This window comes from Gossypium raimondii, chromosome 12 (genome assembly GCF_025698545.1).
Source record: "Gossypium raimondii isolate GPD5lz chromosome 12, ASM2569854v1, whole genome shotgun sequence".
NCBI lineage: Eukaryota > Viridiplantae > Streptophyta > Magnoliopsida > Malvales > Malvaceae > Gossypium > Gossypium raimondii.
The window spans coordinates 8906383-8929562 of NC_068576.1; the positions used below are offsets into that span (position 1 = coordinate 8906383).

At 33.7% G+C, this 23180-nt stretch overlaps 1 protein-coding gene across 1 annotated transcript; it reads right to left on the reverse strand.

The window, feature by feature from the left end:
- Window positions 1-7399: 7399 nt before the first annotated feature.
- Window positions 7400-7948, reverse strand: LOC105763157 (non-specific lipid-transfer protein 2). Its single transcript, XM_012581280.2, has one exon. The coding sequence runs from the start codon at window positions 7867-7869 to the stop codon at window positions 7579-7581; it is 291 nt and encodes a 96-aa protein (XP_012436734.1). The 5' UTR covers window positions 7870-7948; the 3' UTR covers window positions 7400-7578.
- Between the last annotated feature and the right edge of the window lie 15232 nt (window positions 7949-23180).

The following is a 23180-nucleotide window of genomic DNA, read 5'->3' on the forward strand; positions in this document are numbered from 1 at the left end:
ACATATTTACATAATCTCTGGACCGCTCCTTCCAGTTTGCTATGCGATCCTCGACCCCATCGAGTGCCTCCTTTACATAGTCCATGGATCCTTCGAGTTTTCCCAGACGTTCCTCTACTGCCGATAATGTCTCCCTCAAAGACTTCTTCGCCCACCTTTGTTCAAACTCTTCTCTTGACATCCCAACGGTGCCTTCGAACCAACTCGAATATCACTTGGTTCAAAATCGACTCTGATACCACTTGTCACGGGGCTAGACCTTTCGTCTCGCAAACCGTACGGCCTTAGGTGATCCGTTTGCTCCAAACTCGCTTAAGTCAGCCTTTACGCCCAAAAGTGAGGATTCCTTAGAACTCCTCCAAGGCACCAATTTGTATAGCGGAAGTGATTGTGCCAAAAGAAGCTACAAGAGAACAACAGAAAGAGCGTTCGCAAAGTGTTTGAGTAAATGCTCTCAATTCTTATTCACAAAGAATAATGAAACAATTCAGGAGTGAGTACAGATAAGGGGGAGGCTCTCTATTTATAGTTGAGCTCCCCCAAAACCGACGGTCAAGATACAATTACATCGACGGATGAGATTTAACCATATCCCTTAATTTAGGGATTTACAAGATAAGCCTTATCAAATATAATCTAATCTTTACAAGATACGATTCCCTCTATCTTCTAAGATTAGTTACCATATTAGCCTAAGTTGCCATCTCTTCATTATCGGGCCAACTAGGCTTCAATCTGACAGACTTGTCCAATAGCTCTTTGAATCGGGCCAGTTCTCGTAGGCCAAATGATCCCCATCTAAGCAATAGACCCCCATTGGATGCATTTGGTGAGATGGTCACGGGCTTTGAACTGCGGCCCGTGACACTAGTAAGGGGTGTGATTACGTTGTGTTGAGGTTAGGAGTTCTATTTTTTTGTAAACTTTCAATTGATGGGTTTGGTTTCCTTTAGGTGGTATTCGTGAGGTGTAAGATCTTTTGATGGTAAAAAAACAGTGTAGGTTGCTGTCAATTTCGCGGTTTCGAGAGTGCTCTATTGTATGATTAATTAGAAATAGCATCAGGTGTGTGATTCTAACCTGAAACTACGTTAGAAACTCAGGAAAACTCAAAAGAGAGACTTTCAAAACTATTCTACATCAGACGGCCTTGTAGCAGGTCGTGTAAGCCACATGGTCTAGGCTATTTAGGCTGTGTAGGCCACACAGGTATATGGGCCTATTTTCTAAAAAAATTCGCTTAGGACCATTAGACTCTAAAAGTTGTAATTAGACATTCTGCAAGGTTCATTTGGCTTAAATATGATTCTAAAATATGAGGTCTGATATTTTTCAAATGTGCATGATAAGGATAAGGAATGATTAAAATGTGAAATTTGTATATGATTTGTAACTTGATAATTTTGTTAGTATTTTCTAATGTGAAAAGCATGTATGACATATGTGCATATAATGTCTATTAGTATTTACATGATCATTGGGGTGGGATATGATATGTGATGGAGGAAGTGTGATTTTGGCAATACTATTGCATGTTCTGGCGGTGTATCTGCAATATCAGATATGGCAACTTGGTTGCAATTTTAGTGGCTTAAACACATATATTTGATTCTTGCGGATTACCATATTTTTTCTTTTGGCGGCTCAGCTGCACTTATATGAGTGGCATACCATCCACGATTGGATGGATGGACTTTTTTAGTCCTAATTGGTGTGATTGGTTGGATGGAGTTGGTGTATAGCGGATGGGGGTAGGATCTGTGTCTACATTTGTTCTGGTCTGACATGACATTCTAGTCTAATATATGTTTATAAAAATATGATAATCTGATCCAAAATATGTTAAAAAATATGACCTTGTGATATGATATTTGTTTATGGTAATACAACATTTTGACATGATATATGTACATTGTAAATAAAATTTTGTGATGACATTTACATATGTGCTTGTTAAATAAAAATTTTGCTTGTGGGCCAAGTTATACACTAGGCTTCTGGCTTATTCGTTTGTTTAATACGTTTCAGGTTAACTTTCGACTTAGGACCGGATGGCGTACGAGAGCTCGGATTGGTTTTACGCTTAAGTTGGTTTGATTATTTTTAATTAATCGAGTTTTTTTTGGACTTTTGATTTTTTTTAACTAAGTTTTTGGTTTTGGTTTTTTGTTTCGTTCATCTGCTTTTGGTATTTTAACATTAAACTGCAAAATCATACGGGTTAACAAAAATAGATTTCGATTTTCAAAACTAAAACTCTGATAATTTTTCGATGCAAGATTAAGTAATCACTTATGTATTTTCTATAAATAAAATATATACCAACGTTATTACTCTCAAAATACACGACTTGGAATTTGAATTCTGGGTTCTAAATCGGTGTTTTCGAACTTTGGTTTTTCTAATCATTTATGAGAGTTTTTGTCAAAATTTTATGTTTTCGAAACGTGTTTTTAGTTTTATCAAAATAAAGTCTTTTACACAAATTAATGTAATTCCTCAATATTCGGTCACAACTTCTAGGCCGGGTTTGAGGTGTTACATTTAGTGATATCAGAACTAGGTTGTAAAACTCAGGCTGTGGTTTTTTTGTTTTAAAATCCTATGCATAATGTGTTTTGAAATTTCTTATTTTTAAGGATTTTTTGGAAATCTAATGTGGGTGAATTTGCAAAAAAAAAATTACTAAAGTTCTGAAAATGTGAATCCAAGTCTCTGACACCGATCCAAGTAAGTATGTATACTTCAGTTAACTATACTTTACTTACTCGTACTTTAGTACTTTAGTAAAACTATTAGATTTAGATATTGTAAAATAAGATATTTCTACCTTAAGATAAGTATACTGACTAAACTTTAGATTTAAGGTTTAAAAATAAACCTGAGCTAAACTTTAGGACTCCTGAACTATAGAAAGTAAGGTGAGTTTCTATGGTATATGTGATCGTGGAGAGCAAGAATGTGGCAAACGTCAAATGGCTCACGCCAAGTCCTCTTCTCCAGGCAGCATGCCTAATTTGAGAAATTAGTGATACTGTTAAGGCGCCCATTTCTGAGGGCGGTAGTAAGGAAGCTGGAGAAGATGTTGTGTCCCAGGATATGTTAAGAGATCTGCAAAGGACCGTTGAGGTTCAATTTGTACCTGTGAGTTGAGGGTTTGTAACCAAGCGACTTCAGTCGAATTAGACCAAGTTAGCGGTAGAGATTAAATCGCTTAGAGAACGTGTTTTAGATATGGATTCGTAGAGCATCATGTTAGGGACTATTCACGACATTCACTAAGTTAGATACAAGCTTCGACTTAGAGAGGGAATTGGAGATTGGTTCGTACAACTAGGCATTGTGAGGATTGAGACGTATTTGGCAGTGATACATTTATATCTAGAATTGTACCTTGCATTGATTAAGTGTTTGGTAGCACTTAAGTGTTTGATTGTCATTGGAGTTCCTGAGACTTTGGGATTTTGAAATCGTTAGTGTTATCTCTATAAAAAGTTTCTGGAGACAATTCGAGTGACTGAGTAAGAAGTTCATTAGAAATATTGTCTGAATTGGGAGTGAAATATAGTCAACTTTGCATTGTAATCAGATTTGCGTAGCAATAGCGTGGTGATCAGTGCAAATAGGAAAATTTTAGTTCTTGTGGTTAAGTGTATGGTGTGATAGCAGTAATTTTGAGGACATAATTTTTTTGAGGAGAGAGTTGTCACATCCCAAAAATCAAGTTAGAAGAAATTGGGTTCGTGAAACCAAGAGTGGTCACACCCTGATTTTTGAGTAAAGATTGTGAAAATTTTATCTAGTGAATTGATCTAGTTTAGTGGTTAGGTATTATGTTTGTATGTGAGAGTTTAAGTCATCAAATCCCTTCTCTTGAATTTTGTTTCTATTTTTTTTCTTAAACCCCTACGTTTGAACTTGTAGCTTAAATAATATTTCTACACAAGTTATGATAGAATGAGCCTGTTGGTTCAGTGATAACGTGTTAGCCTATCTAGAGGGTCTTGTGATCGAAATCCTGTGTGTGCAAAGTAGGGTCTATTTTTTGTGTTTTAAATTAGGAAGAAAAATCTGATATGGATAAGGATGGGAGTTAGTAGGGTAGTTTTAAAAAAAGTGATGAGAGATTTTCTCCTAAAATACCTCCCTCACAACCGTCCCTCACTCATCCATTTTCTCTCATTCTTTCCCATTTTTTTATTGACTTTTGATTTACCTTTTTTTTTCTCTGAAAGTTCTGTCGTTCTTCTTTTTTCTTTCTTACTCCTTGTTCAATTGTTCCCTCTCTATCATTGATCATATTCTTTATGTTCCCAATTTCTCGATGTGTTGCTTGTTAGGTCCCTATTGCTGAGTTCTTTTGGTTCCTTGATCTTATGTTGCTGAATTATTGTGTGTCGATGTTCATTGCGGGTTTCACTGTTTAGCCATGTGCTGGTAAGGGGTGTGATTATGTTGTGTTCAAGTTGGGAGTTCTATTTTGTTTGTAAACTTTCAATTGATAGGTTCGGTTTCCTTTAGGTGGTATTCGTGAGGCGTAAGATCTTTCGATGGTTAAAAATTGTGTAGGTTGCTATCAATTTTGCAGTTTTGGGAGTGCTTTATTGTGTGGTTAATCAGAAATAGCATCAGGTGTGTGATTCTAACCCAAAATTACATTAGAAACTTGGGAAAACTTGAAAACAAAGACTATTTACAAAACTGTTCCACATCCGTGTGGAAGATCGTGTAAGCCATAAGGTTTAGGCTATTTGGGCCATGTGGGCCACACAGGCTGGGCCATTTAGGCTGTTAGACTCTAAAATTCATAATTAGACCTTTTGTGGGGTTTGTTTGGCTTAAATATGATTCTAAAATATGAAATCTGATATTTTTCGAATATACGTGATAGGGATAAGGTATGTTTAAAATGTGAAATTTGTATATGATCTGTAACCTGATAATTTTGTTAGTATGTTCTAATGTGAAAAGCATGTATGACATATATGTATATGATGTCTGTTAGTATTTGTATGACATTGGGATGAGATATGATATGTGATGGAAGAAGTGTGATTCTGGCAGTATTATTGCATCTTCTGGCGGTGTATCTGCAATATCAAATATGACAGCTTGATTGCAGTTGTAGTGGCTTGACCACATATATTTGATTCTGGCGAACTACCGCAATTTTTTTATTTGGCAGCTCAGCTACATTTATATGAGTGGCATACCATCACGACTCGGTGTGATTGGATGGATGGACTTTTTTAATCCTAATTGGTGTGATTGGTTGGATGGAGTTAGTGTGTAGCGGATGAGAGTAGAATCTGTGTTTGCATTTGTTTTGGTCTGACATAACATTCTAGTCTAATATATGTTTATGAAAATATGATATTCTGATTCGAAATATGTCCGAAAATATGACCTTGTGATATGATATATGTTTATGATAATACAACTAAAGGGTTAAAAAATTAAAACTAAAATGATAAAAGAGTAAAGCTATTTTTTTAGGTAAATCATAACAAATAGAGAACAAATGTCACACCTTCTAAAGTTAGGCATGGGTGGAAATCAAAGACTTAGCCGGTGGATTTGCGCACAAGAGAAACAGATCACAGAAACATGATTTGCGCTAAGATGAATACAAGTTCTACGTCACATTTCAAAATACACCAAATCACTGAAACATGTGTTAAAAATCTATGCCTCAAATCTTATACAGTTCAGAAAATATGCCACGATAAAAGGCCCTTAGAGGATGTATTTTATTTTTTTATTAAAAAATAAAAAATTATTCCCTACCAAAGAGTAATATATATTTTTTTAAATATCATTTATTTTTACTGTTAATAGCTGATTTATCTATGTCAGCATAAAATACACATAATATATTATATGTAATTGTCTAGTTATTCCATCAATTACATCAATTTTTAACGGTAGATTTGGATAAAATTATTAACAAAAGCGAATAATTTGCTCTTTAATCAAATATGCAAGAATTAATTTACCATTTTTAGTGAAAAAACAAAATACAATCTAACTCTTAATATAAAACTTCCATAATGATTTTACTGCTAAATTATTTATAAAGGGACCTAATAAATAATTTTATATGAAGAATTAGAGAATTAATTATAACCCTTTTGAAAATAAAATAGTTTTAATATTTGTAAGTGTAAACAAAATATTTTTAAAAAAATTAAAAGTATTCGAAAGAAAAGGCATCATCCCCAACAATTTCAGGATTGTATTCTTTTTCCTTCAAGTTCAACAGTAGTATAAGCTCAAAGTCAATTACTAGCGATAATGTGAAAACTAAACTCAGCACATTTATTCTACAACCATTATATATTTTTGTTTTATTAAATTTCTAAATATAATCAACTTCGTCATATTTTTAATATTTATATTATATTATAGTGTATTTAATTTTAATATGATATAATTCACAAAATTTAAAAACAAAGCAGGATCAAATTTTAAATATTAAATATTAGAGCTACATGACATAATTTAAACTAAATCTAATTTTTAAGTTTAATATTTTTAAATCTTTTAAATACCAAGAGAGTGTTTTGATTTGGATGAATAACTCAACCGTTATATACAAAGATATAACTTACTCTTCTAGTTTATTTATATAAAAATGGATTAAATATAATTATTTGTATGTAAAAGTTAAATATGATATTGTAAGTAGCATTTAAAAATTAGAAGGCTAGTGAGTTTGCAAGTTAATTTAGCATTATTTTTTAAGAGACTTTAAAAGATGTGATTTAAGAATTAAAATGTTTATTTTAAACATTATAAAGTTAAAATTATTAATTTTTTATTTGATTTAGGTTTAAGTTCTGTTTGAAAGATAGGTTTAGCTTAAAAAATGGTTTTAGAAGTAATTCTTAACAAGACCTTAATAGTAAGATAAAACTCTTGAAAACTTGGAGATTTTAAATTTAAATCTAATCATTTTATCAATTATTTTTAAATAATTAAAGAAGAAGGATTTAAGAGTACTAGAAAGAAAAAGGCATCAGCCCCCCAGAAGTCCAGAATTGTCTTCTTTCCTCCAAGTTCAACAGTAGTATAGGCTCAAATTCAATTAATGTGTACTGGTGATAATGTGAAAGCTAAACTCAGCACTCCACAGACTTTTCTCCCCAAGACTTTGACATTGACTCATCAATTGGGTCAGGAAGAAATGGTAAATTCAATGAAAATAAAGCAGGTGAATGTTTTAATTAGCTTATTTTGTTTGGACATATAAAATAAGTTAATCCAAATTAAAACTAAATTAGTGTTTATGAATTGTGTTAAAAGACAAAACACTGTCCATGAATTCACGACAACTTTAGGTGTTCAAGTGTTGCTTATAAAATCAAAGAGGGAAAATAATGAAAATAGATTAGCAATATTTTCACGATGGAGAAACTGTAAGCCATACTAATTTATCATTTCTTCCAACATAAGTAAAATATTACCTTAATTTTATCTAATATTTTATCATTATTCTTTTATTCAGAACAGTACTTGACAGCAAAAAGAATCACTTATTTGCTGCCAGTAGATAGTAGATACACCATTAAGCAACATTTAACACTTAGGATATGGGACTCCACAAGTCGAAGCAACCTTTTTAGCGTTAGGACTGTTGACATACTGTTTAAGAGATGGGTTCTTAAGGTATCCACAGAGGCATGGCTGCTGCGCCTTCAGCTTGCTGCAACAAGCGCTTGATGGAGGCGAGGACGACGTAAGCGCCGGCGAGCAGGGGGCAAGCTCCACGGGATTACATGTCACTGCCTCCGCCGTGCGACTTTCACCCGAAAACAGCACCACCGCGAGTGCCACCACACACAAGGCAACAAAGGAAACCCTCTTCATAATTGTTTCCCCCTACACAAGCTGCTAATACAAAGAAAGCAAAGAAGTTAAATGGTATTGGGTGCATTCTGGGGGACGATTTGAGGCACAATTTATAGAAGTTGGGATTGGTAACTCCTCAGACGTTACAGTTTGCACCATCATTTACGGATGTTAAAACTTGGAAAAGATGGGACTCCGTGGAATTGAAGGAGGTAGATCCCACCATCTATACTCTCTAAGTAAATGGGAGAAAGGCCCCTTGACACATGTCCAACTTCAATTATTTTTTTGTCAAGTTGTAATTTTGATTATTCTATTTAGGGGTGAACAAAACTCAATTCGATTCAAAAAAATCGAAAAAAAATTCAAATTTCGAGTTAAAAGAATCAAGTTATTCGAGTTAATCGAGTTATTTGAATCAACTCGAATTTTTTTTCGAATTTCGAGTTCGAATCGAGTTGAGTTTTCGAATTCGAATAATTCGAATATCAAACTATAATATTTTACATTTTTACCCCAAACTCCCAAACTTTTTTACTTTTCCTTCAGAACTTTTACTTCTTCCCACTATCCCCCCAAAACTTTTACTCCCCTCCCCCCCCCTCCTAACCCCCCAATCTACCAAAAATCCATTTCCCACCAAAATTTTATTCTCCCATTTACTTTTTCTCAAAATTTTACTCCAAAAAACCCTTAAAACCTTTTATTTTCTCCCAAATTTTTACTCCCTCTCACTTTTCCCCTAAAACTTTTATTCCTTTCCCATCCCACCTCACATCTATCCCAAACCCTCCCCCCTTCAATTTTTTTTAATATTTTCCTTCCAAAATTTTACTCCCCCATATTTACTTTCCCTCAAACTTTTATTCCCCAAAACTTTTTATTTTTCCTCTAAACTTTTACTTCTCACCATTTACTCTCAAATAAATAATCAAAATTATCCCCAAAAAAATCACTAAACATAAATAGTAATAATTTTATTTATATCTACTATTTATATTATTAAATTAAATTCCAAATTTTATATTATTTATATTATTGAATTGTTTAATCATATTGAATATTTATATTAAAATTGAATTATTAATTATGCCATAAAATATTCGTGTTAAAATTTTATATTGGTATCAATTTCACATTTTATTTTTAAAATAACTTTTATTAAAAATTATATTTTTACATTTAATATATTTTTAATTCTAAATTACATAGTGACAAGAATCAAGATAATTGAAACAACTAAGCAAGCAAAAAGCTAACCAATATATAAAAATTAATAAATAAATTATGAGGTGATGAAAGTTAATAAAAATTTGATTAAGGTGGACAAATTTTGTTACGATGGGTGACAATGGTTACAAGGACCCAAAATTATTTTTTAAAATTTAACTCGAACAGATATAGTTGATTCGATTCGATTCGATTCGATTCGAATTCTATCTCAGTCGACTCAATTCAAGAAAACTTCAAATAAAGTTAGGATGATAAAATGAGACTCGAAAACTCGATTAACTCAAAAATTTTCGATTCGATTCGATCGAATGCTCACCCTAATTCTATTACACCCATATTAAAATTTAAATTTTACATTTTAATTTGATAATATATGATATTTTATTTTATAATCATTTAGTGCAAATTGCGAATATTTTTAATTGCTTTTATTAAAATGATGTCGTAATTTTTTAAATTCATTATTAATATAAAAATATTTCAATGTGATCAATTAGAATAAATATTAAAAAGACAAATCAATTTTAGTATTTTAATAAGAATAATTAAAGCTGTTAGTATTATAAAAATAGAAAAATCAAATTATATGAAATTAAAATATAAAATTTAAATTTAAATTTAAATATAGAAAGAGATTATAATCATAATGTTACTTAAAAAATCTATGTATCATTTGATTTAATAAAATTTTTGGTATATATATTTTTAAGAATAATTGTAATTAAATTGATTGGAGTAGTTTTATGTTTAGCCCAAATGGGTAATGGAATTTGCTAAAATGTTGGCACCTGTCTTAAGTAACCAGCAACATTGGCAAGCAAACGAAATTACCGGTTGTCGTCACTCGTCATAGTGAACAAAACAATAGGTTTGATCGATAAATATTATCCCACACTTGGACCTCTACTGTGGAAATCTAGATTTAATGATTAAATTGAAGTTTGATTTAATTAAAAATAAAAAATCAGGGTTGGAGAACACCCGTACCAAATAATATTAATCCAAGTTTCAAATTATTTAATTTAAAAATTTTAATTAAAGTTTGTACTTCGAATTATTTTATCCTCATCTATTATAATATTATATAAAAATTAAAATTTGTAAACCAAAATTTATTCAAGCATGGAATTGACATGTTCAAACATAATATTAAAATTAAAAAGAACTGAATTTTAGTTTAAATAGTTTTAGGTTATTTGTTTTCCCTGTTATACATGGAAGTTGTGGTTGTAGTGTTGTACTTTAAGTTGGTAAAGTTTAGTCTTATGAATTTTTAAATTTCAGTCATGATCAAATAATAATTATTAAATTTATTAAATTAAAAAATCTGATAATTTCATGTCAACTAGCTATTTACACATATTACTCACTAAAAATTAGTTATGGATTTAAAATTTGTCATTTATCAATACTAAAATTTTGAAATTCCAAAATTATAAAGATTAATAATGGTTTAACTGGATAAGATCGACTAAATCTTAAACTTTAGGCATAGTACAAGACTAATGGCAAAATTTAACCATATAAATTTAATTGCTACAATTTAGTCGGGACTAAAATTTTAAAATTCGAAAAGTACAATAACTAAATTGACTAACTCGTAAACTACAAGGAATAAAATTGGCCTTTTTTTTTTAAAGTAATGTTCTTTAGAGATGAAATATCATAAATCAAGATAAGATATCATCTAAGACAAGCCAAAGGATGATATTCGGATAATCCAAATCGAAAGAAATGTCCACATTCTCATCAAAGGCCCAATGGGCTAGAGGATAGGTAGCATCATTGAACGAATGTCAAGCATAATAAAGAAAAATCAAACCACTCACGCAAAGTACAAGCCTCTTTAATGATTTGACTTTAAATAAACTAGTCCAAACTACTACTATTAAGTTTGTTAACCACTAAACAATCCAACTCAACAATAATGTCTTAGAAGTCCAAATACTTAGCCATCTTAAGGGTGTTAACAATACAAGTACCTAAATTTGAAACAGAGAGTAAATGCACCATCAAGTCATCCGGCACACCTTGTGCGTACCATGCTTTCTAACTCACGAATCGTTGCTTTTTATTTTTAAAATAACTTTTATTAAAAATTATATTTTTACATTTAATATATTTTTAATTCTAAATTACATAGTGACAAGAATCTGAAGATAATTGAAACAACTAAGCAAGCAAAGAAGCTAACCAGTATATAAAAAATTAATAAATAAATTATGAGGTGATGAAAGTTAATAAAAAATTTGATTAAGGTGGACAAATTTTGTTACGATGGGTGACAATGGTTACAAGGACCCAAAATTATTTTTTAAAATTTAACTCGAACAGATATAGTTGATTCGATTCGATTCGATTCGATTCGAATTCTATCTCAGTCGACTCAATTCAAGAAAACTTCAAATAAAGTTAGGATGATAAAATGAGACTCGAAAACTCGATTAACTCAAAAATTTTCGATTCGATTCGATCGAATGCTCACCCCTAATTCTATTACACCCATATTAAAATTTAAATTTTTACATTTTAATTTGATAATATATGATATTTTATTTTTATAATCATTTAGTGCAAATTGCGAATATTTTTAATTGCTTTTATTAAAATGATGTCGTAATTTTTTAAATTCATTATTAATATAAAAATATTTCAATGTGATCAATTAGAATAAATATTAAAAGACAAATCAATTTTAGTATTTTAATAAGAATAATTAAAGCTGTTAGTATTATAAAAATAGAAAAATCAAATTATATGAAATTAAAATATAAAATTTAAATTTAAATTTAAATATAGAAAGAGATTATAATCATAATGTTACTTAAAAAAATCTATGTATCATTTGATTTAATAAAATTTTTTGGTATATATATTTTTTAAGAATAATTGTAATTAAATTGATTGGAGTAGTTTTATGTTTAGCCCAAATGGGTAATGGGAATTTGCTAAAATGTTGGCACCTGTCTTAAGTAACCAGCAACATTGGCAAGCAAACGAAATTACCGGTTGTCGTCACTCGTCATAGTGAACAAAACAATAGGTTTGATCGATAAATATTATCCCACACTTGGACCTCTACTGTGGAAATCTAGATTTAATGATTAAATTGAAGTTTGATTTAATTAAAAATAAAAAATCAGGGTTGGAGAACACCCGTACCAAATAATATTAATCCAAGTTTCAAATTATTTAATTTAAAAATTTTAATTAAAGTTTGTACTTCGAATTATTTTATCCTCATCTATTATAATATTATATAAAAATTAAAATTTGTAAACCAAAATTTATTCAAGCATGGAATTGACATGTTCAAACATAATATTAAAATTAAAAAGAACTGAATTTTAGTTTAAATAGTTTTAGGTTATTTGTTTTCCTGTTATACATGGAAGTTGTGGTTGTAGTGTTGTACTTTAAGTTGGTAAAGTTTAGTCTTATGAATTTTAAATTTCAGTCATGATCAAATAATAATTATTAAATTTATTAAATTAAAAAATCTGATAATTTCATGTCAACTAGCTATTTACACATATTACTCACTAAAAATTAGTTATGGATTTAAAATTTGTCATTTAGTCAATACTAAAATTTTGAAATTCCAAAATTATAAAGATTAATAATGGTTTAACTGGATAAGATCGACTAAATCTTAAACTTTAGGCATAGTACAAGACTAATGGCAAAATTTAACCATATAAATTTAATTGCTACAATTTAGTCGGGACTAAAATTTTAAAATTCGAAAAGTACAATAACTAAATTGACTAACTCGTAAACTACAAGGAATAAAATTGGCCTTTTTTTTAAAGTAATGTTCTTTAGAGATGAAATATCATAAATCAAGATAAGATATCATCTAAGACAAGCCAAAGGATGATATTCGGATAATCCAAATCGAAAGAAATGTCCACATTCTCATCAAAGGCCCAATGGGCTAGAGGATAGGTAGCATCATTGAACGAATGTCAAGCATAATAAAGAAAAATCAAACCACTCACGCAAAGTACAAGCCTCTTTAATGATTTGACTTTAAATAAACTAGTCCAAACTACTACTATTAAGTTTGTTAACCACTAAACAATCCAACTCAACAATAATGTCTTAGAAGTCCAAATACTTAGCCATCTTAAGGGTGTTAACAATACAAGTACCTAGGCTGAAACAGTAGTAAATGCACCATCAAGCTGTCCAGCACACCTTGTGCGTACCATGCTTTCTAACTCACGAATCGTTGCTCCAAAGGTCGTCGCTTGCTCCTTATCTAACATATCAACATTGATCTTGAAATGCTCACCATTCATGGCCTCTGAATACCTCAATCCCCTAGGCAGCAAGGGTCCGCATAAGAGGCTATGTACCTTGAAACTCCTTTGGAGAATGTGAACACGAATCGAAGAATCTTGTGGGGACATAGTCTTTCTTTGAATGATCTCTAAGTTCCTCACTTCCTAAAGCTTCCATAGGACCATTAAAAGTCATGTGAAAGCTTTTTTGTTGAGCTTTCTCATAGCAAAGTCCAAACAATCAATCACCTTACAAAAAGAAACACTCAATAAGTTATTGTTAATACCAATAAAAATCATTACCTCTTTGGAAAAAAGACAATCACGAATTCCATGTACAATATCCTTTCTTAGACTACCATATCTCTTACACTAAGGGTCATTAGACAGAGGAAAAGAGGTGCACTTCAGAATTGTTGAAAGAATATCATGGTTTATTCCCCAACTAAATTAGTGAGATCACCATGACTCCAGAAATTTTGACGTCATGACACCACTCACTTTTGATCTAAGTCACGACATTGGGGACTTTTCGTCGCGATGTCATCGTTGTTTTGGCAAAAATCACTTTGGTACACATTTCATGCTTCCTACCAAATTTTATACATTTATATGTTGCTTCCAAATTCAACATGCCATCATTTCATGTCAGTCTATACCAAATGAAGTATGTGAACATTTGAATCAAGTATTCAATATGGCACAAAATAACGATCAAAATCTATGCATATCCAAGACATTCATCAACCTTAACATACCATGTTACTTCACTTTGCAAGATTTAACATATAAGGCTTATGCAAGCTTGAAATCATAAATCCAAATGACATCAAATATGATCAAAACTAAGCACAAACTAGGCCATATATCAAGCTTAACATACAAACTAAACCTTAGCCACAAATACAACATTGACATTCTCAAGTAGATATGACCATTTACATAATAAAGACCCTATATACATGCCACGATATCTGGACTCAAAATGAACATAATTCTACCATCCTGTTAATGGTATGTTATTCACACTTATCCAGCTTGGTGAGTTTTGCAGATTAATGCTTAGTATGTTGTAATGGAATTTACAACACTTAGCTTGCTCATAGGTAAGCATTTAATGCTTTGTATGTTCAAATGAAATTTACAACACTTACCTTGCTCATAGGTGAGCATGTTACTACCAAAGATTAGTCGTACATTTGACTAGAACATATCATATAATGTCACAACAAAGTGAGAATAATAGGCATAGGTACACATAAGTGTTAGGCAATCTAACATATCCAAAACATCAAAAATTCGTACCAAACCATATAAGATCATTACTATTCTATATACGATTATTAATCCACAAGTTCATACCATTTCAATTTGAGTCACATATCATTATAACATATCAAATTTGGTTTGTTTCCCTTTTCTTTAATTTCAAGATCCACTTTCAATATTTTGCTCAATAGAACCCTAGTAAAACAAACTCAGACACGTGGGTGAACTACACCACACCAAGATAGCTTGAATGAGCATAAACTACACCACACCAATGCACCAAAGTGTAAAGCTCGTAGGCATAAAATGTTTACACATATTCATATATATTCCTCTACCATACTAAGGTCTCTATGAAGACAAATAATACTCGATGATTTGCAATAGATGTTGGATCTCAAAATAAGCTATCATAATCTCCATATCATCAACTATCCCATACACAAGCGCGCATATGACCAACAAAATAGAGAATATTTATTTAGCAGTTATTTGAGGGGATTGGAAATCTTTACAAGATTTGTGATAAACTACTAATATAGTTAATAGTTTCAAGGAATTGTTGAGCTTTTTTTTTGTGAGCTTTTTTATGTGTGGTAAAATGATATTCCTAACTTGTGTTTTTTCATACTTGTTTTAACTTTTTCTGGAATAAAATTGAGTAATTTAGTTGTTTACTCAATGCATGTGTCATAATTAGGAATATAGTTGTTTTGTTGATAAATTTCATGTTTTTGGTGTGTTTTGCAGTTTTAGGTTATAATTGATACTTAATCTAATGAATAATGGTTATGTAGGTGAAACAAAAGGCCAAGGACACTCAAAGTGGCTGAAAAGGGATCTACGTCACAACGTGGGAAGATCTATGGTTGCAACGTTACAGGTTGACTTGCCAAGCTAGTTGGTGACCATGGACGTAGTCATTATTAGGAAAGGATTATTTTTCACAACCATATCACTTATGAAGATATGAAGGGATGAGCTTCATGGCCAAAGTTGTAGTGTGAAGATTGACAAAGTCGAGATGCTGAGACATATGATCTTCAGAGGCAATCCAACTATGAGTAATGTCATGATGTGGAAGCTGGTGAGGTCGCAACACTGAATTACGAGGTCAAGATAAGAAAGATCGTGTGGTAGCAAACACATTTTCGTCTACTATTCTAAAATGTTTTTTAGGCATTACAAAAGGATATTAGTAAGACCATTGGGTTGACAATAGATTAGGTCAAACCTATATTGAAGAATGTAGTTTCTTTTATTAAGGCCGACTGTTTATCTAGAAATATCATGTAACATCTCGTTCGGTGAGGTCCTAGTGTTCGAATACTATTCATTGGAGTACGATGTTTAGAGCAAGTGCACCTTTGGGCGAAGTCTGTATTGGGTGAGCTTGGTGGTTTGGCGGACTCCCTTGTAGATGTCACCCCAATTAATAGATAATTATGTTAAGTCTTTAGTTGAAGAACTATTTATTATTTAAATATTATATTATTAATCTGGTTGAAAATTTTAGTTAGGCAAATGAGAATTGGTTAGAATAGACTAAGTTACTGTAGTCGATAAGATTCGCATTTATGATGAGAGAGAAAGTGCTTAGTCAAAGGAATCAAAGGAGTTTAGTAGGATAATCAGACTTATCCACTAAACCCAGCTTCCATGTATAGTTGCATAGGGTTAGTATTGGTTCATTGAGCAAATTTTATATTTTCTCTTGCACCCATACTTTCTTTTTAAATTTTCTCTACAGTTTTCTCTAGGACAAACCTTGGACAAGAAGCCTACATGAAGATTTGGGTTTTCTATATTCAACTAACTCCTTAGTTGTTTTAGCATATGGTAAATATCGATGAACCTTAGGTTATTTCATGGTTATTTACATAACCTTTGAGCTACACGCTTTAGTGTCAGTTTTCAGTGTAAGGAAGGACACGCCCTGAATCTTGGTTTTGTGATGATGTTATTTACAAGCTTGTTTAGTTTTCTGGTATACAATCTGATAACTATTTATATTACAACTCAATACACTCCTAAAGGTTCTTGCAATAAGGGCAAAAGTCCTGTTGTTTGAAGTTGATGCACTTTCTAGTGAGTTCCTTCTTACTTCATGTGTGGGTAATGTATTAATATTCTGTGAAGATGAAATATTTGTGCAAGAGTGATGGATGCTTGTTGTTATTAGTCTGGTTCGGTCTATCTGTGTTAAAGATGTAAGAACCTTTCTTCATGTTTACACCACTACCCATTGTTTCTAAAATGAATACTATGATCTAAAATATGGAGATGAATTCATTGCATTGCCTTCAATCATGACACATGAAAATAGTTATGTAGCCTCTGGTAGGGAAAGTATGGTTGCAAACCAGATTGACAAATCATGACAAAAAGGAAAATGAATGAATGAATGATATGACTCTAAATATGGACTAGGGTTGTGGCTAACAAAAAGAAAGTGGTATGTATGATTCCATAGACGTAATGTACGTGGCAAAGGAGTAGTGTTTTACGTACAGTCTGTTTGTGTTTGGTACTTGCCATCTGGGAACTATAACTATACTGAGATGGAAAGATTTACTTGAATGATATGTGACTGTTGCAATGTGTTCCTTTGGAACTCATTAAGTTCTTGGAACTTACCTAGTACCTTTCCTTCTTAAGCCTGCTGACGAAGTAAATGAATCCCTAAATGCTACGCCAAACACTATCATCGCTATGAAACTTCTTACATTTTCTATTATGTAGGACATAGGGGTGGTGTCAAGACATTTACATTTTGAAAATTGTATTTTGTATCTAAACTCATGATCATGAACCTATAATTTTAATGAAATTTTAGTGAATTATTTATGGTTTTCAAAGGGTGCTATCTTATTTATTCTTGAATGATAAATAGTTTATATTTTATACCAATTTAAACAATTTTAAATTGGTTTAAGCCATTTAAATTTTTAAAGGTAATGATTTTAAGGCAGTGATGTGTCATTCCTGAATCCTCCTTAAGGATTGGGTTTGAAGTGTTACATGTTTGGTGTTAGAACTAATGTTTAGCCGATTCTAAAAAAAATCGAAGGCAATGTCCCATCCCTATCATACATAGTACACATTTGGCTTAATCTCTAATGTTTTGTACTAAGATAACACTTCTTTAGTAATCCGTAAAAAAATGTATAATAGCTCTAGAAAATGCATTAGTGATGAGATAGAAAGTCATGTCCCCACCCAAGAACAGGCTACCATGGTCAACAATAACAACACATGAAATCCAGGAAATGCATTTAGAAATATGTTCTTTGCAATGATGACTCTATTTTTTAACCAATTCATGGAAAATGAATAAGGTTAACAACCACAACACTCTCCTCAACCACAACTTGAAGTAGCTCGCCCAGCTCCGCCTGCTCCTCTTGTGCCTACTACGACTACCCTTAAGTATGATCCTATTTGAGAAATTCGAAAAAGAGGCACTAAAGAATTCCTTAGTGATAAAAAAATGACCCTACTGTAGCTGAGCAATGGTTGTCTCAATTGTGTAGAGTTATTAAGGAACTAAAATGTAACCATGAAGATAGTGTTCGATGTGTTGTATCATTGTTGGAAGGAGAAGCTTACCAAAGGTGGGAAACCTTGGTTATTGTTACCTTAAAACCAATGATCGACTAGGATTTCTTCCTAGAAAAATTTAGAGAGAGATATGTCCATTAAATGTTCGTAGAACAAATAAAGAATGACTTCTTGTATTTGAAACAAGGAAGAATATTTGATATGGAGTATGAGCATGATTTCCCCTAACTCAGTTGTTACGCTAAAAATAGTTCTAGACAAAAAAGGAAATGTACGACAAATTTGAATGAGGACTCAGATATGAAATTCGAGCTTTGGTGGCAACTTCTAATGCAACACTCTGACAAAAATATCAATTATGGCCCACAAGATGGAATCAACTATCATAGATAAAAGCAAAAAATTTGAGAAAGAAAGAATGGAAAGAGGTAGATCAAGTCCTCCACATACATCCAATTTTAAGAAACCGAAGGACCACACCTTTTCAGCTTCAAGGAAAGATACACAGTTCATTGGCTACAAATGTGAGGGATTCAACAAGTCAGTTGTGTCTATGGCGAGTCCTAAATGATGTCTTATGCACATCAGCCTCTTTAACTCTCAACTGGTGATACCCTGACGGTAGATCAATCTTAGAGAAAATCGAAACTCCTCGAAACTGGTCAAAAAGATCATCTATCCTCGATAGATGGTACTTATTCTTGATGGTCAGCTTGTTTAGTTGATGGTAGTCAAGACACATATGCATGGATCCATCCTTCTTTTTCACAAACAGTACTGGTGCTCCCCATGGAGACACACTAGGAAGGATGAACCCATAATCCGGTAACTCTTGAATTTGGGCCTTAAGCTCCACAAGCTCTTTCAGTGCCATTTTATAAGGGGCAATGGACACCGGAGCTGCACCAGGAAGGAGCTCAATCCCAAACTCTACTTCACGATTCGGAGGTAACCCAGGTAGCTCTTCAGGAAAAAAGTCTGGAAACTCCTTAACCGTCATGTTATCCTTCACCGAAGAATCCCTAAAATTTGAAACACTAACGTAAGCCAGATATGCCTCATATCCCTTACGAACCAGCTTTTTGGCCCTTAATACAGAAATCACATTCGATAAGTAGTTTTGACACTCCTCAATTGGGACTGCCTCACTGTCTTCTATAGTTCTTAGTACAACCCTTTTCGTGGCACAATCTAAGCTCACTCGGTGTTTAACCAACCAGTCTATTCCCAGTATCAGGTCAAATTCCCCAAAAGGCAGTTCCATCAGATCAGCCAAAAAGATAACTCCTTGAACCTCTAGAGGAACATCTCTAAACAGTTTGTTAACCCTTATTGACTGCACCCAACGAAGTCAGTACAGTGACCTCACTCATAGTGCTCTCAACCAGTATACCCAAGTTTTCAGATACGGTACAAGCTATATAGAAGTGAGAGGATCATATATCTATTAGTGCAGTATATGGTACATTATAAATAAATAACATACCTGTAATGACGTCCAAAGCATCTTCATCCTCTCGGGGACGAGCAGCATAAACTAGAGCCGCTTGCCTCGCCTCAGTATGACCGGCACCTCTGATCTGACCACGGCCTCTCGGTGGCTGTTGTACTACTCTCAGTGGTGCAATATCCATGCCAGAAGCTTGCATCTGATCGGACCTCTGTGGGCAATCTCTAATACGGTGCTCTAAAGAACCACACCTCAAACAAGCCCCAGTTCTTTTCCAACACTCGCCCTGATGGCGTCTACCACAGTCAATACACGGTGGCTGTCTAGTAGCAGCAATAGGGGCCCCAACTCTGATCGGCCCATCAACTTTGGCCTTTTTCTTAGGCCTCTGAACGGAACTCAAGGGCTCCAACTCCCTGTTATTCCTACTTCTTTCTCTGTTCAGACGCTCAGCGCACTTCACTTCCTTGACGATCTTCGCCTTATTGACCAATGCTACAAATTCTCGCTCCCTCTGTAGAGCTATCAGTACCCTTAGATTATCCCTGATGCCATCCTCAAATCGAACGTATCTCTCATACTCAGTCGTCACCATACCACGCGCATAGAGGATTAATCGTAGAAATTTGGCCTCATATTTGGCCACTGATCTATCACCTTGAGTCAGATTCCAGAACTCTCTCCTACGGGCATCCACATAATTGGCACCCACACACTTTCCCTAAAAAGTGGTCTTAAAAAACTACCAGGTTAGTCTATTGCGTTGAGTGCCCACCTTAACAGTGAGCCACCGCTGATAAGCCTCATCTCGTAGCAGCGATACAACACGCTTTAATTTTTGCTCAGGGGTGCAGTCTAGGTTGTCCATAATTCTCTCTGTGGCTCTATCTAATATTCTGCCACATTAGGGGCAACTCCAGCAATACCCCTGAAAAGCTCAGGTTCGTTAGACCGGAGACATTCCGTAATCGACCTGCGACCTCCAGCTTCAGTATTGGACCCAGTGACCCTTTCTAAAATCCTTAACATGGCTTGAGCAGTGTGTCGTCCCCAGCTGCTCGGTCTTGTGACCCAGTCTCAGTGACAGGCGACACTGGCATCTCGCTAGTGTCTAGATTTGGCATACTGCCCACTGAAGGGGACTTAGCTCAAGCCTCTCTACGGCCTCTACCTCAGCCTCTAGTACCCCGTCTGCGAGTACCTCATGCACTCATCGTCTAGTCCCACTTATCTGTATTAAAAGTTTTAGGAATCATTTTATAGTTCAAAAGTTATTAGAAGATGTTTTATGGAAACAGTTTTAGTAGTTCAGAGTTTGTTTTCGTACGACGCAGTGTCTACCAGTGTTTATCGATTTTACTACAGTATCAGTATACACTAACTTGAGTGTTTTCAGTACAGCCTATCTATAGTAGTCTCAGTATATACTATCTATAGCACTTTTAGTTTTTAAGCAGATGTCAGTTTAGACGACTTACAAGATCGGCACCATAGAATCGATGTGCCACACATTTAGTAAAAACATTTCACGTCATTTAAAAATTAGTTCTTAGAAAATTGAATCTCAAAAACCCAAATCTACAGTTGAGTTTTGTAACCTGGCTTTGATACCACTAAATGTAACACCCCAAACCCGACCTGGACGTTATGGTCGAATCTGACGATGTCACATGTAGTGTGTTTGAAAACTACTGCTCGTGTTTAAAAAAATCGTAACATTGCTTAAAACATTTTTTGTTTAGATCTCGTCGTTGCCTATTATTAATCCTAAAATAGTGATTTTCTATTCAGTCGTTAGTTTGCAAAATTTTGTACGTTGCGGTAGCTTTTCAAAATAGTTTGCATATTTGTGCGTATTTTTTAAAACATTTGATTGGTTTTGAAAACTAGATTATCCTTACTACTAGCAGTTGTAAGTCAAAACAAAATAAAAACCTCAATTTAAATGTAAAAATCCAAAGAGGCCATTATTACAGTAAAATACCCCCAAAATAAAAGTAAAATTATTATTAAGTACTAAGTCGAATAAAATAGGCCGTGTGGCCACCGCTAAGTCCTCCATCACACCGAACCTCCTATGCTGGGGATTACCTGTACAAATTACACAGAAGGGGTGAGTTTACGTAAACTCAATGTGTAATTCCCCATGCAAACAAACAAACAATAATGAATAATCTCAATTTGGGCCTAAGCCCATTCCAGTATCAGTAAGCATTAGGGCCTTGGCCCATCACATTACAGTAACAGTGACAGTTATACAGTTATAAAATCCTACCCAACCAGCCTCTACGCTCCATCTCCGTCCAACCCTATACTCCATGTGGGGATATAATCAACCCACCCAACCCTACACTCCAAGTAGTACCAAATGCGGCACTAGACAGTAGTTGCAGTTGAGCTGCTAGTAAGTTGGGCTAAAAGCCTTTCAGTACACTTCCTCCAATCAATATCAATCCCCAACCCAATGCAATGCATCATACAATCATGTCATGGTACCATGCATAATCAGAATAGTATATATATCATGCTCAACATATAGACATACATATCTATCTCATATAGGCATAAACAATCTTTCAATCATTTCAATCAATTAGGGATCTAGGTAACCTTACCGTCCCTACAGTAGGTTCACAATCGACTTGGGCGACCCATGCAACCTTAGCAGTCAAACAGTGAACATAGGCCCATAGGCCCATGTTGCATGCCCATGTGGGTCCACACGCTCATGTGCCCCACACGGCCCAAAATGGCCTTGGCCGAGTGGATCAGACGACCTGGCCCAATATTCCTACACGCTTGTGTGGTTCACCTGTGTAGGGCCCACACGTCCGTATGGCCCACACGAACCAATTCGATCTGGCCCATGAATCGCTCACGGCCAGCCACGTCGATCACACACCCATGTTCAATCACACGACCTACCACACAAGCGGTCGCATGTCAGTGTGGCGTCGACAATCACTTCTTTTCGGCTTTTCACCGGTTTCCGCTTCCATAGTTATGTTTACACAACTATATTACTTTTGACGTGTAAACACTCCCAAGTGCGCCGAAGCCTAAAAAAATCATTGTACACAACCTCGATTTCCCATTAAAAGATTTAGAACTAATGAATTCATCGATTAATAAATTGCCCAAAACTTGACTTACCGCCGATAGAGGACCTTTATAACCACTTCTCAATCCAAGAATGAACTTATTGCTCCACGACCTTCGCCTAAACCATCAATTCCAGAGAAAACTTTAGATTTTCATTCAAATGACATACAAATACGAGATAAGGAAAAGAATTACCTATCAAAACCGTGCCAATGCAATACTTGTTGCAAAAAAGGAATGATAATTACAATAAAACGAAAAAAAATAGGATTCAAGGAGAATTTCGACAAGAGTGAAAGAAAAAGAAAAACAAGGCCGAAGAGGAAGAATAGAGAATTTCGGCAATGTACAAGAAGAAATTGAAAAAAATTAGAATTTGGGAATTTGGGAGAGAAAAACAAATTTTCAAAATGAGAGAAAAAATCTGA

What these genes read in the sequence shown, in the direction of transcription:
- LOC105763157 (XM_012581280.2), bottom strand. Translation starts at nt 7,869, where the DNA reads ATGAAGAGGGTTTCCTTTGTTGCCTTGTGTGTGGTGGCACTCGCGGTG.